The 13,675-nt window shown below is 38.9% G+C and overlaps 1 protein-coding gene across 1 annotated transcript in view; it reads right to left on the bottom strand.

Annotated features, from left to right (window-relative positions):
- Window positions 1-5,360: 5,360 nt before the first annotated feature.
- Window positions 5,361-13,675, bottom strand: part of CPED1 (cadherin like and PC-esterase domain containing 1) — a 144,513-nt gene continuing 136,198 nt past the window's right edge. The window contains exon 24 of the mRNA XM_042872373.1: window positions 5,361-9,298. Coding sequence (XP_042728307.1) covers window positions 9,071-9,298 — 228 coding nt within the window. The 3' untranslated portion in view covers window positions 5,361-9,070. The remainder of the gene's footprint in view (window positions 9,299-13,675) is intronic.

Genomic DNA, 13,675 nt, shown 5'->3' on the forward strand with positions numbered 1-13,675 from the left:
AGCTATAAAAGTTTGTGGATCCAGGAAACAGGCTCATTAACAGAAGTTGAATGTGTGACCATGATGGATACTTGCTTAGGTGCCTCTGTAGTGGTAGTATAAGATATCAAAATAATGCGGAAAGGTACCCAGCACTTGTGCTCAGTGTCTTCATTTCCTTCAGAAGTAATAAAATATTACACATGAACAAGGGAGATCATCAGATTTCTAGCTATTCAGAATAGCTTGCACTATCATTAATATTGTTCTGCAGTGAGCAAAAACCTGCCAATATTCCAGAGTCTGAAATGGAAATAAAATGAGGCTTGGTCCATCTATACTATTTTGTGAAAGGATTTGTAGCACAGAAAGGGAAAAATCTACCAGTGTTTTGTCATTGTATTTGTACTATAGCCTTTGTAAATCAAGCTTTGATTTTTCCTACAGTCTATACAGAAGTGAACTGCTTCTTGGACATAAGCCACGGTTTTCACTTCAGTGACTTGTTTGAGGCTGAATTAATGTCACAGACTTAAATGTGCCGGAAGATTTTTCTCCCCATTTTCTTTACCCAAATCTTCTGTACTCTGTCCAGAAAGCCCTTGTCCAGTACAGCCAACAGCACCATTTTGGTTTTGTAGAACGAAACAACAAATACTTAGCAAGGTGTTTTCATTTACACACATCCCAGAAAATGTGTGGCCAGGAAAGGGGCAGGATCATTGTAGCTTCCCCAGACCCCAGAAAGTGGCAGAGACCTGGTATGGGGGAGATGGTGGGAGAGACCAAGGTTAGGTCTTCCACTTCAAAGTGGAAGAAATCACATCAAACTTGCACCTCTTCAGGACACAAATATTTCCTGTTGGATGTGTAGGTACCATCTTGGCTGGCTTATGGTTCTCAGTCTTGCTGAGAACTTGCTTCTGGAACATTGGCATCTGCTACATTACTGACTGTCTCCCAGCAGGTATAGGAGTTCTGGTACCTTCTAAACAGGTCAGTGCACTTGAGTAGAACAAGAAGGCACCTGAGTGTGCTCAGGGGAATGGGGGCTGGTTTTCCATCAGGGATGAAGATTTACATGCCCATGTCCCTGCCTTTGTCCCAGCTATGATAGTGAGCAAGGCATAGGCAAGCCCTAGCATTACTGAAGTGACCATTGCTCTGTCAAAATGCAATTTTTTTTTCAGAGGACATTAGTTTAAACTAGGAACAGCTGTGAACCTGGGGGACAAATAAAAACGGAACAGTTGATACTCTGCCCCTCAGAAAAGCCCCAGGTAAAAGCTCAATTGCCCAAGCCAGAGCAGAATCAAAGATGACATACCCTATAGGAAGTAAAATAATTGCCTTGCACAAGCTGTGCTGTGTTGTTGAGACAGCCTCTGCTCCAGACTGGCTCCTGTGGAGCCACAGATCACTCGTTAAAATGACTCGCATCTCTCCTGAATCTTAATTAAAAAAAAGTGTGAGGAGCAGGTGTTAACTTGTTTTATAGAGTAATTATGGTCCCTAGGGACTCCCTAGGCACAGCGAGATACAGTAACAGAACATTCAGAAGTTCCTGATTTTGACACTTTTTGTCTCATTTAGTCTTCTATTTCTAGCAAGTATTTATTCATGTTCATTTAAAGATAATACTTTGAAGCCAGGCACTGTAACCCCCAGAGCTGCAGGATAAGGCCACCAACAAGACTTCAGGAGGAAGATGCTGCTTCTGTCTGCAGCTAACTTGAGAGACTGTCAGCTCTGTCCTGCCTCCAGCTCATCACTTTCCCTCTGTGCCTTCAGAGGTACTACCATTCACCTACTGGCATAGCTGGTATCTAATAGCTGTCCAGACCAAATGATCTGACATTGCTCAGGTTAGTTTACACACTTAAATCTGTAGAGCTATATCCTGGCTTATACTGTTTTGAATGGCTGGGTTAGAGAGCAATTACATGAATAGCTATAGCCACAAAGTAATTGGGCAGCAATGTCTGGAGTGTGTTTTTGTGTGTAAGGTGTGGAGAAATGCTCAGAAAAGTAAGCTCTTCACAGAGACAAAAGAGGATATATGTGACCAAGGTGTTTGGTTCACGCTTTTAATACTTATTAGATGCTTTTACTGCATAGTAAAGCCAGCAGTACCTAAATTACTTTAGGGTCTACATACACTTCCATGACAGGAATCAGTGCTGGTATCTGGAGCTCTTGGATGCAGACCAGGTACTTTTATCTAATCTGGTGTCTAAAGCAAAAAACAAAACAAAACAAAACAACAAACAAACAAATGAACAAAAACAACAACAACAACAAAAAACAAAAAACAAAAAAAACAAACCTCTTTTCTTTTCTGGAATTGAATTCCTGCCACCTTAACTTGACCCTGTGAAGGGAGAACCATCCATCCTGCAATCTGGTAAAGCTGTAAAAGAGATCTGTTCTTCATTTTTGCAAATAAAGGGTCTTTATCCTGCATAACCCAACTTACCACTTAATGTTCTGCTCTCCAGGTTACATGCAGGGCTGGTTTCCTCCAGATCAAGTGCATAGATAAATGACTGACCAGCCCAACGAGCAGACGCAGAGAATGCACAAATCTGGGCCGTTCTGGAAAGCATGTCTTGCTAGTGGTGGTAGTGTTGGTACATGATCAAGCACTGGGTCTAAATGAGCAGAATGGGGATGTGAAAATATCATCTATGTTCCAGCTCCTTGAATCCCACAGCTGCTTCTCTGTCGAGCTGACGTTCATCTCTCAAAAGGTATCTATTAAAGGCTTCTAAATGTTGCTCTAAGCTTTCTGTACAATAAGCAATATTATGGTATAAATATCTTTAGAGAACAATTCAAGTATTGGTCTTTCTGTGATGAGTACAAATTGCGACTACACTTACAATTAAAATGCCTCAGTTAAACATCTGGAGCCAAGTAGGAGAAATACAGGCTCTGATGCCTGAAAACAGATGGATGGTCTCTAGAATTTGTCATCCTTGACTTCCAAGCTGAACCTGCTTTGAGGCTGAACATGTTTTGAATATATGTTTGGGCTCTGCTTTCATAGCTGAAGGTATGCTATTTTAATAGCTCCACCAGGACTTCAGTGCTGAACTGTTCTATAGACTCAGGAGCCACACAGACAGGCAGCATTATGAGGTTACCAGACCCTGCCTCCTTGTTACTGCAGGGAAATGATGCAGCGTGGTATACTGGGACAGATAATGGGTCAAGCAGTAAGACCTGTTATGATTTAACCTTTTAACTTCAGCAGTAAATCTACTTTTCTGTCTTTATTTTGTAATAACTGGGGAAGACAGTGCACAAAGGATATTGAAATAGGATTTTACAGTAGCCAATAGATACCACTGCTGTAAAGAGAACTCAACAAAGGCCTTGAGATGAAAAAAAAAATATCAGTCCATACAAATCATGTTCAAATTGTAATCACTCCAGTAAAAACCTCAGTAGGAGACAGCATTGTAATATTAGTTATAAAGATGTGAGTGATTGTTTATTTTTGAAGGAAATCAGTTGTGGGCTATATTGTGCTGGGTGGTGCATTGCCTAATGACTTGCAAGGTCAAGCTTTCGGGGTTTAAAGTGTTTTTTCCATCCTATTAGGATAAATAAGGGCCATGTAGGTTTCTTCAAATATATCTGAGACACTAAAAACTTTTTATCTAAAGCCACAGAGGATTAACTGTAAATATATACAATCTTTGGATCTGGCATGTGAAAGTAAAGGAAATAAACCCCACAGAAATAGTAAAACTTGTCTGATCTAGAGAATACAAGACATTTTTATTATCTGGGGAGGCTGTACAGTCATTATCAGGTAAAGCAGAATTATTACTTTAAGCTCCTAAATCCTAGTGAATCATAAAGGAAATATGGAATTTGATCATAATAGGTACAAAAGAAAAGTTAAAAGATGTTTTCAGAATGTTGCATGTGATAAACTCTGCCAAATACAGATCTGGTTTTCAAATTCTGACAATATCCCTCAGAATTTACTGACCTTAAGGGGCTCTTGATAACTTTCATTTCACCCACTTTATCTGCAGCGAGCTCTTTGTAACTGCCCTGGCTTTGCCAAAAGGCATCTGAGGCATACTGATTCCTCATTCAAGGTTTTTAGTTCTGCAGTGTCATCTTCATGTAGCTTAGAATCATAGAGTGGCTTGGGTTGGAAAACACCTTGAAGACCACTCAGTTTCAATACCCAGCCATGGGCAGGGCTGCCAACCCCTACCTTAGGCAGCCCAGAACCCCATCCAAATGGTCTTGAGCACCTCCAGGGATGGGGCATCCACAGCTTCTCTGGGCAGCCTGTGCCAGTGACTCACCATTCTGAGTAAAGAAGTTCTTCCTGACATCGAATCCCTTTTAGTTTAAAGCATTATGCCTTGTCCTATCACTGCGTATCCTGATAAAGAATCTCTCCTCATCTTCCTTGAAGATCTAAAAATCACACTATTGAATACACCGTCTGCTATGGGAATTTTGTCCCCAGAGAGCCTGATGCACTCTCACTCTGTTAGGAATAAGATTGTAGAGACGAGTCCTCCCTTTATTTCATGCAAACAAGCAATGGGAAAATTGACTGTCAAAAGATGCAAAAAGATATCTGAGATTCAGGTGAAGGGAACTGAATTCTACCTCCTTTAAAAGCAGTTTGACTTTAGAGGAAATCAAGAAGCTGAGCAGGTGCTGTGTTTCACAAAGACCTCAGTTCAGATTTCATTTAAACATACACTTTAACTTCAGACCCAGGCTATTTAACATGGTGTACTTTGCCAAAGCTGTTGAAATGGTTGAGGGATTGCAGGTAGGGCTGCCTGCAGCTGCCTGAACCAGCCAAGCTGCCAGGTGAGTTAACCTAGAAAAGGGAAAGGTCCACTGTAGCACAAAATGGTGCTGCACAAGCCCCTGTTGTGGCCCTATGGGCTCATCCTGCCCTTTCAACTTGATAACTCGAGTATTTTTTAAGGCACAGTTCTCTAGGCACATGACACTGTCTTTACTATCACTAGTAAGGGTAAAATGCAGAGCCTCTTTCCAGTATGCAGTCAGAGCTTTTCAGCTCAATGGATAGTGTGACGAACCAGTGAATACTGCAGGATCTGTACCTGCACTGATACATAAATGTGCCTGCACTTTACACCGACTGTTCTTAAGATCTGTCCTTCCACAAATTAAGATAGCAGTGGAACATGGCTTGAGAAAGGCAAGTTCTGTGAAGAGCTCAGTGCTTGCACTTTAAGTACTGAGCACAGCTGTTCTAATTCCTCAGAGAAAATGACTGCCTTCCAGAAGAGGTGTGCCCATCTCTGCTGCACGCAGTAGATTTTTTGCTGCTGGAAATGACAAAAACATTAAGACAATAACAATTGATATTTTGAAGAATCGCCCTGTATTTGCAACAATCTTCTCTCAGGTTTCCAAAAGCTGAGCTCTCTAAAGTGAAAGAGGAACTTCTCGTGTCATCAGAAAGAAAGGATGAAGTGGAATACAGCAGGTACATACAGTCAAAACAATGAGGTAAGACAAGCCAGATGCAGAGCTAACAGGCAAACTATATTTTTCGTCTGAGACTACAGGGGCTTGTTTAGGAGCTTGATTCTATGCCAAATAGCTCACTGCACCTCTAAAAAAATTGCTTTATTCCAAAAAAAGTAATCTGAAAGATCCCTGGACTGCAGTCAACTTAATATCATACATATCTGCTTCTTCAAAGCATTCTCTTTGGCTCAGCATAGCAACAGAAGCATAACTATTAGTGGTTATTTCAACCTTGAGGTAATTGGATGCCCCACCACTCCACCCGCTAAGCAAATAAATTGTCTTTGATGTGCCTTTAATATGTCACGGAGAAGTAAAGTAGAAGGCCTACATTTAATGTTGTGAAAAAGATTATTCTAAAGAATAACATTGTCAAATGAATATTAAGTGTAAAAACAGTATTTGTAGATCATTCTTTCAGCTCCTTGTCAAATAAAGCTAGTTGAAATACAACATCTCAATGGCAGAGCTGACTTGCCAAGGCATTTCCCTACAAATAGGGAAATCTTTTTTTATTACAGACAGCTATTCCAAAGATACTCATTGAGATGAACTTGGTTTTGGTGGCTCTCTACCCTAGAAGGATAAAACTCAAATAACTGCAAAATTTGTACTCATGTGAAAGACAGTGAGTAACTCTGAATGATGATACATCATTTTTCAACTTAAGTTCAAAGGAATGCAATTATGACTGAAATTATTGCATTGTATTCAGGGCATTTATTTTTTTTACAGCACAGTTTTAGTGCCCTCACCTGTAGTTTAAAGTATATCCTGATTCCACTCTGTGCTCGACGTGTTGCTGGTCAGAAGTTGAGCAGGAAACACCACTTCTCAGTGCACTTTTTCCCCAGGTTGATTAGGTTGATTGTGCCAATCTTTCCATCAGTTTTAGGACTATTCATGTCTGTACTAAGAGGAACTCACCTTAAAATGATTTTTTTTTTTTTTTTTTTTTTTTTTTTTTGCCATTTTAATGGTGCATAACGTGACTAAGGCAAACATATGGGGGAAAGAACTATATTATGAGCCAGTGAGTACAGTCGAAATATTCTAATGCTTATTCTGGCAAAATATCATAGCAGACGAGATAATTCTAGAGCAAAACAATAATAGCAGCACATGTACTCTCCCTGGAATTCAGACAGAGTAATCCTTTTATTGTCCTAGTCTTCATTTTGATGTGTATGAACAAGCAGTGCTTCCATGTCAATCTCAAATCTCTTCTTTCATGTACCTTTAGATAATAGATATATATTTTGTGTGAAATAGTGAAAAATCTACTTTGGCACCTGTGTTCCCTTTGTTTATTCCTAACATTACATGGCTCATATACAGTGATAAAAAAATATATTCAAACAACTTGTTTAAATAAACATTTTTTGCAAATTGTAACAATAAATTTGTACACACGTAAATACCTACACAGATAGATAAAAAACAGCAAACATAGAAGAATTCCAACTTGCTACATTTGAAAAATGTTAAGATTTGGAAAACATTAAGACATCTGTGTGTACAGCACATGTAAACCATTTTGTGGTGAAACTGGAAATGATGAATTGCACATTTGCCAATATCAGCTACAGTATAACAAAGTCAGCTCTTTTTCTCACTGTAGCTGATGCTTCAGCCATAGTCTTTGATTAAAAACAAACCACAAACACATAAACACAGGTTATGCCTTAAAAACATTTGTGTACATAACAATAGCAGCCACAGCATGTGGATTTGAATGAGCAAAGAAAATCTTAACAGAAGCAGAATTGTACTACTCCTGTCACTGATGAGTTCAATGACAATTATATCTGGCTGCCTTTTGCATCAACTGATACTAATGGCATAATATAAAAGCTCTTGACTTAAAGCTTGTGCAGTTTTTTTGCTTGTACAGAGTTCCAAACCCAAGTTTACTATCTCATGGCATTTGCATACAATTATATTCCTTAGACAATCACATTGCTCAAAACCAAATACTGACATCTGCAGTATTTATGTACAGCTCCTGACCCTGTCTTTCCTATAATGCTCTATTTCATGAAAAGCCTTACGTAGAAATTCAGGGACATTTACTGTAAGCATAGCAGCAGCATATTATAGAAAAAAACATATATATATATTCACTCTGTCTCACTAATGATGATGTCATTGCCTAAACTAGAAGCTTTGTTAACGTAGCAGGAGGTCTTCTAGATTAGAGGGTACCAAATCCTCTTTCTGAGACTCTTCTGACTACCTAGGAAAACAGGACTCCACATTGCATGACTTAACATATCTGAAGGAGTGAGAATTCACAATACTGTAGCTAGGAATACAGACTGTGTTTAAGGATCTTGTTGGTGAACTCTAAATGTGGTGTCATTAATTTCTAGTCTTATTTCTACATATGGCAGCCCCTCTTTGCTATAAAGGCCAGGAAGATAGCGATTAGTTTTGTGATATAATTTGTATCTTCACTGACATTGCTTGTAGCTTCCTCTTCCAAAGAGAGTGGAAGCAAGTGGAGAATTATATATAAATTTGTGAAGGGGGAAGCAAGCCAGAGAACCCAGTGGATCCTTTATTAGACTCATACATACCTGGTTCTGATTCCCCTCTCTAGTGTGTACTTGATTTTTTTTTTTTTTTTATTTTTTTACTTTTCAAGTGATCTTCACACTTTTAATTCATACGAAAACAATACTGCTTCCTCTTAAGACATTTGTTGTTGTGCCAAAACATATCATGTCCTGGATTTATTGGATGTTTTTTTAAAATATCTGTTATGTTCATCTGGTCAGAGTTAACTACAGCCACAGAGCTGATGAGGATGGTGCAGCCTTCCTGCGTATGGCCATTCATCTAAACTGTGACCTTAAATAAGTCTGTTAACATATTCACTGAATTTACATGTTAACTTGAGACAATTACAATCAGTCTCAATTCTAAGAAATCTATTTCTATATTAACTTCAGAAAATGCAAAAAATAGAATAGACATTTGTTGCATTTAACATACAAAGAAGGGAAGTGTTTCCAGGAAAAACACTGAAGTTCAAAAAGGCACTTTCAAATTCTATAAACCAAGTGTCTAAATAGAAAAGGGTTGATACTGAAGGGGATCCCATCCACATAAAATAAAACTCTTTCAAATGGAATGTAACCAGTCTCTAAATACTATCAAATATTACAGTGTCTCTATAAATAGAAAATTATATAGTGCGGAAGAGCTAAAGCAGTCCTTTCCAAATTGTTCAAGTGTATATATTTCTCTCTCTTTACTATCATTAATAAACAGTTGGTTGAGCTACAGCTGTTCTAGCATTTGGCAACAGTTCAAGTAACTTCCCCTCTGCTCTCTCTTTGCATCCCTCCATCTTCCATTTTGAAACCACAAAACTCCCATGTTGTATCTTGATTTGATAACACGTTAGGAAAAATGCCATGTTTCAAACTGTTGGTACATGTGCAGGCAATCAAGGAAGCGTGTCATAAACTCAGCATGGTCCTTCTATGTCACTCACGTAGTGGCATATCTCCAGTCCCAGTGCTACATCCAGGGGAGGCTACGTGCTAACAAGCCCTCTCTTACTTGCACAGAGCCTGTTCAGAAGGATTTCAGAATAAACTTGATTTATTGGACCTTGGACATGATATGGGGAACGAGAATTTGATGCATAGTCCTGCAGTTGTGATAGCTTGCTTTGACTGCTGAAATATTTCCCCAGTGTATAGTGCCTCGATAACGTCATTGTTATGTGTGGACTTTCTTCAGAAGGATTGTATTTCACCACCTGCAAAAGAAGTGACATATGTGAATGCTTTCTGCATGCACCTAGAAGGATACACAGCTGTGTCTACACAAATGTTGAGGCAGTTCTCCACAAAGCAAATTCTGATACTCTTACCTTGATTTGCAAGTTGCTTACAAATGTTATTTTAGTGGGTCAACTTGTTGCAATAAATGCTAATTAAAGTGTAAGATCGTATTAAGCTTTGAAATTAAATGTGTATCTCCTTCACACTCACTTGGTTTACTCTGTAATATCTTCAGTATATTAGACACTCTTCATTAGAGATAATTTGATCTGAATGATCAAATTCATATTTCATAGCTTGCCTGCACATCTACCTTGTGAAACACAAACTCAGAACAGCCCTGACTTGCAGAAATGTGTAAGTCCAGATGTTCTCAGTTTCCAGTAAGTGAGGAACCTATGCTGTTTCTAAGCTGCAGGCCTTGCTACAATGCCCTCACTCTCAGGTCTTGATGAAAGAGTGGCTCAGCTCCATGCTGGGCTGAGAACTGGGCTCTGCCTCGTTTCTCAGGGTAGAGACTTAATTGCATTTTAACAGTCTTCTCTCTGCTTACATGTTCAGGGCATCACACTAACAAAACCACGATGTGGTTCAGTAACTTAGTGGAGTAGAACTGTCCCCCTTGGGCTTTTATGTATGCATAAATCTCTGGAATTATCATGTTCAGTATGGATGGAATAAGCAAATATCTATAGAACTAGTGAGGTTGGATTCTCAGGAGCTTCATAACTGGAGAAGTCTCATGATGCTGAAGGCCTGGGCTCTGTCAACAAACAGTCACTGATAAACAGTGAATCAACTTCATGAGAAAGAATACAGATTTTTGTACCAACGGAAGATGGAGTACAGAGAACTCCAGCCCAGCCAGTAACAAAGGAGCCAGGCAGTTAATTTATTTCTTATATCTCTGATGGCTTTCAATTTTGCTGCTGTATCAACCATAGCACAGGAGAAAAGCAAACAAACAAAGAAACAAACAAAAACCCATCTATTTACTGTTAGTGAACAAACAGAAACAAAGTTCATACATAGTGAGGCTCATAGTAAATGGATTGGAATAACTCACACAGAAGCAAATGTGAATGAAGGAAAAATGTTCAAAGGCTTGAAAGACTGAGCAGAAAGTCTATGATGGAGATGGCTGAACTAACAAAAGACCAGGAATTATCCAAGTAGAAAATTAATATATCCTCAGACCAATTTGATGCAGATAAGCCAAAGGGCTGTTATTTTTTTCCAGGCAATTACTACAGGTTCATTTTTCTAAGTTAGGGCCTTAGGTCTTACAGCTCCAAAATGATGCCACCTTGAACCAATCACCCAAACTGCATTCCTGTTAGGCATAATCTCCAAAGAATGCAATCCAGTGTTCACTCAGAAGCCAAGCACTTATTTAAGATATCAAAATACCAAGCTTGCTTCTTTCTCTTCTGTTGTACCCATGCTTTCATTGCCATTAAATTTGGGAATAAATTTGAATAAAAATAGGTTTCAATAAGATCTTTATGACTGCTGGCAAATCTACTTCTCCATAAGCATTTTTGATGCATGAGGTAATTACAAAATCATGTTTGCATATGTGTACAGAACTAGAAATACGTTTGGGCAGAAAGATCCAGAGTTATGCAAGACTTTTTGTCCCAGATCAATATAATTTCCCATGAGTCTAGACTCCTTGCCAATCTGCTGCAGATTTCTGTGCTGTCAGCATGACCCAAGGCCCTCTGAAGTGTGTTGGTGGGAATTCAAATAATTTATCAGGACAAACAGGGGATATATTTGAACAGCTAGTGAGAGCTAAATGAGAACTAATGAATTTCAGTTCCTGTTTTCTGATCGCACAGAATAGATATCCCTCCATTCCCATATGGCTGTGCCTTGCTTCAGTTTGCAGAGGGGTGCTGTCTTCTGGGAGATTAGGAGGACATTTTTTTAAGAGAAAGAAAGTGAAAGTAAAAAGTAGATTTAATCACCTCATCTGGTTTCATACAACATGAAATGTTCTGGAGTTTTACATAATGTTCTTGGCTCCAACCTCAGAGGCAAAATGCCATTTTCCTAGTGGAAACTGCTCCAGCACCTGATGAAACTTCATTTGCCAGGATGTAGAAATAAACTGATGACAAAACTGTTAAAACTAACGAGGTATCAAAAACATTCAAGGACTTTCTTTTTGCTTTCGTCAAGGATCAAGTCTGGTTTTTGGTGGCTGATGGATTCTCCTGGGTACATCTATGTTTCTTTCAACACACTGGCCTCTCAAGCCTCGTTAATAACAGCTCTACAAGCCAAATTCTTCCCTGATCTTCCCCAGAAACACACACTCACTGTTTAGATCCTCGGGCAGTTAAGCAACGCCAAATCTGCACATGAGCTCATGCAAAATGATGGAAAAGTGCATGAGAAGTGCTGATGGCTGATCATGCCCTGCTGTTTTCCACCTACAAAGCTTCTGAAATATTTCACTTTGAAGTCCTCCATTTCACTGAAAAGCTTGGTGGAAATGGAAAGCATCAGCAATGACCCACGAAGACACCCACATCTGGGCAGTAGGCAAAAAGGGGCTCGATGTAGCTGTCTGGGTGAAAAGGAGGGAGGCATTTACTCCATGGAACTATTTATCCATTGCATAAATATCTGCTCTGTGACTTATTCCCATCATCTCAGCTCCATTTGGGCTGAGCTGTGTTCATCCCTCCCTAATGTATAAAGCAGAGCAGATTAAAGGATCAGCTAATTAACCATGTACGCTGTGTTTGGTCCCAAAACAGGACAGAGGCCAAAGCAACGGACTGAAAATATGAGAGTGCTGAGGAGCCTGAGGTAGAAACGAGCTGTGAGGCTTGCCCTCAGCACACGCACTCCAAAATGTCTGACAATATTCCCAGGCCAGTGCTCTGTACAGTCAGCCTCAACAAACTGTAACAGGGTCCAGCTAGGCACAGCTGATTGTTTCTCTTTTTTGGGAACACATTTATTGTCCGGTAAACTGTTTTTCCCTGACATTGCACCTTTGTGTGGAATGTCTAAATAGAAAAATCAAAGCCTTATATTTATTAATATGAGCGCTGTGGCTGGGAGAATGAATTATAATCCACAGGCTACAAAAAAATGGTCAGGCTTGCTATGCTAGGGTCCAACTGGCAGACACCAAAAGGATACTCTAGAATTTTGCTTCAATTTTAGTATCATCAGCATTGAATTTCAGTTTGCTTGGTTTAAACTACTCCTACATTTAATTAGCCACAGTGTATCTTGTTTTCCAGTGCATATTGTGCATGCCTAAAGAAGGAAACCTTTTTTATTAGATATTTCCATCTTCTGGAACTTTAAGGGAAATGCATCACAGCTGCTGTGACATTTCTTTACAGCAAGAATGAGTGCTTCTACCTTGTTCTGAGTGTCACAGCTCACCTTTGTAGCTGTGAAGCTACAAAGCTTCTGCACGTGGTCGATGTCCTGGGGAACAAAAATTTATTATGATAACTCTAATTTTTTAAAAAATTAGGATTGTCTCCATAAGGAATAAATAATGGAGTTCTGTCTCTTAAATGATACTTCAGATTGCTGGTGTCATTATTCTGGTCAGAAATCAAACTCCTGATATTTCTATTAAGAAATTTCTTACTGACACAAAGCCTCCAGCTGATTGTGAAATACCATGAAATCATTAACTCTTGATTTCAAGAAGACATCCTTCATTGCATCCTTTTTCTTCCAGTTTGAACTTTTCAGTAACAATTTCTTTTCATTTCATATTTTCATTCTATGCTGTGAAAGAAAGTGTACTTGCCATTTGTCTTATGGTCATGTAAAGGGAAGCGTAAGCTTCTTGAAGAACGTGACAGTTCAAATATCATGGTCCTAAACAGATTTTAATATAAAAATTTATGGTCGTTTCCTAGTTTTTTTGATAAAGAGACAACTTGGGTTCAGTTCATAAGAATAAGGATCTTCGTGGCATCACAATCAATTTCTTACTGTGCTACACATGATTTTATCTATACATATCCAGGAGGTTTATCTGTCCTTGGATCCAGCATTGAACTGAGGCATGGTGCTTCTGGTGATTTCTGAGTGCACAACTGCAGTTTTCACTGAAGAAATACTTATTTATCAGAAGTAAGTTGTTGGGTTTTTTTTTTTTTTTTTTTGTTTGTTTGTTTGTTTGTTTTGTTTTTAGTATCTGGAAAGATAAGTCCTTTTTATTCCTCAAAGATTTTCCTAGTTTCTGAAGAGAGTAATGTAATATTTGTGAGCCTTCTTTTAAGCAATGCTCAGATTTTCAACACACTGATCATGCAAATAAAACCTGGGAAGTGGCCTTTTATACCAAAAGCACAAGCCACATA

This window comes from Lagopus leucura, unplaced genomic scaffold (assembly GCF_019238085.1).
Source record: "Lagopus leucura isolate 7727_CA_CO unplaced genomic scaffold, USGS_WTPT01 Super-Scaffold_100008, whole genome shotgun sequence".
Lineage (NCBI taxonomy): Eukaryota > Metazoa > Chordata > Aves > Galliformes > Phasianidae > Lagopus > Lagopus leucura.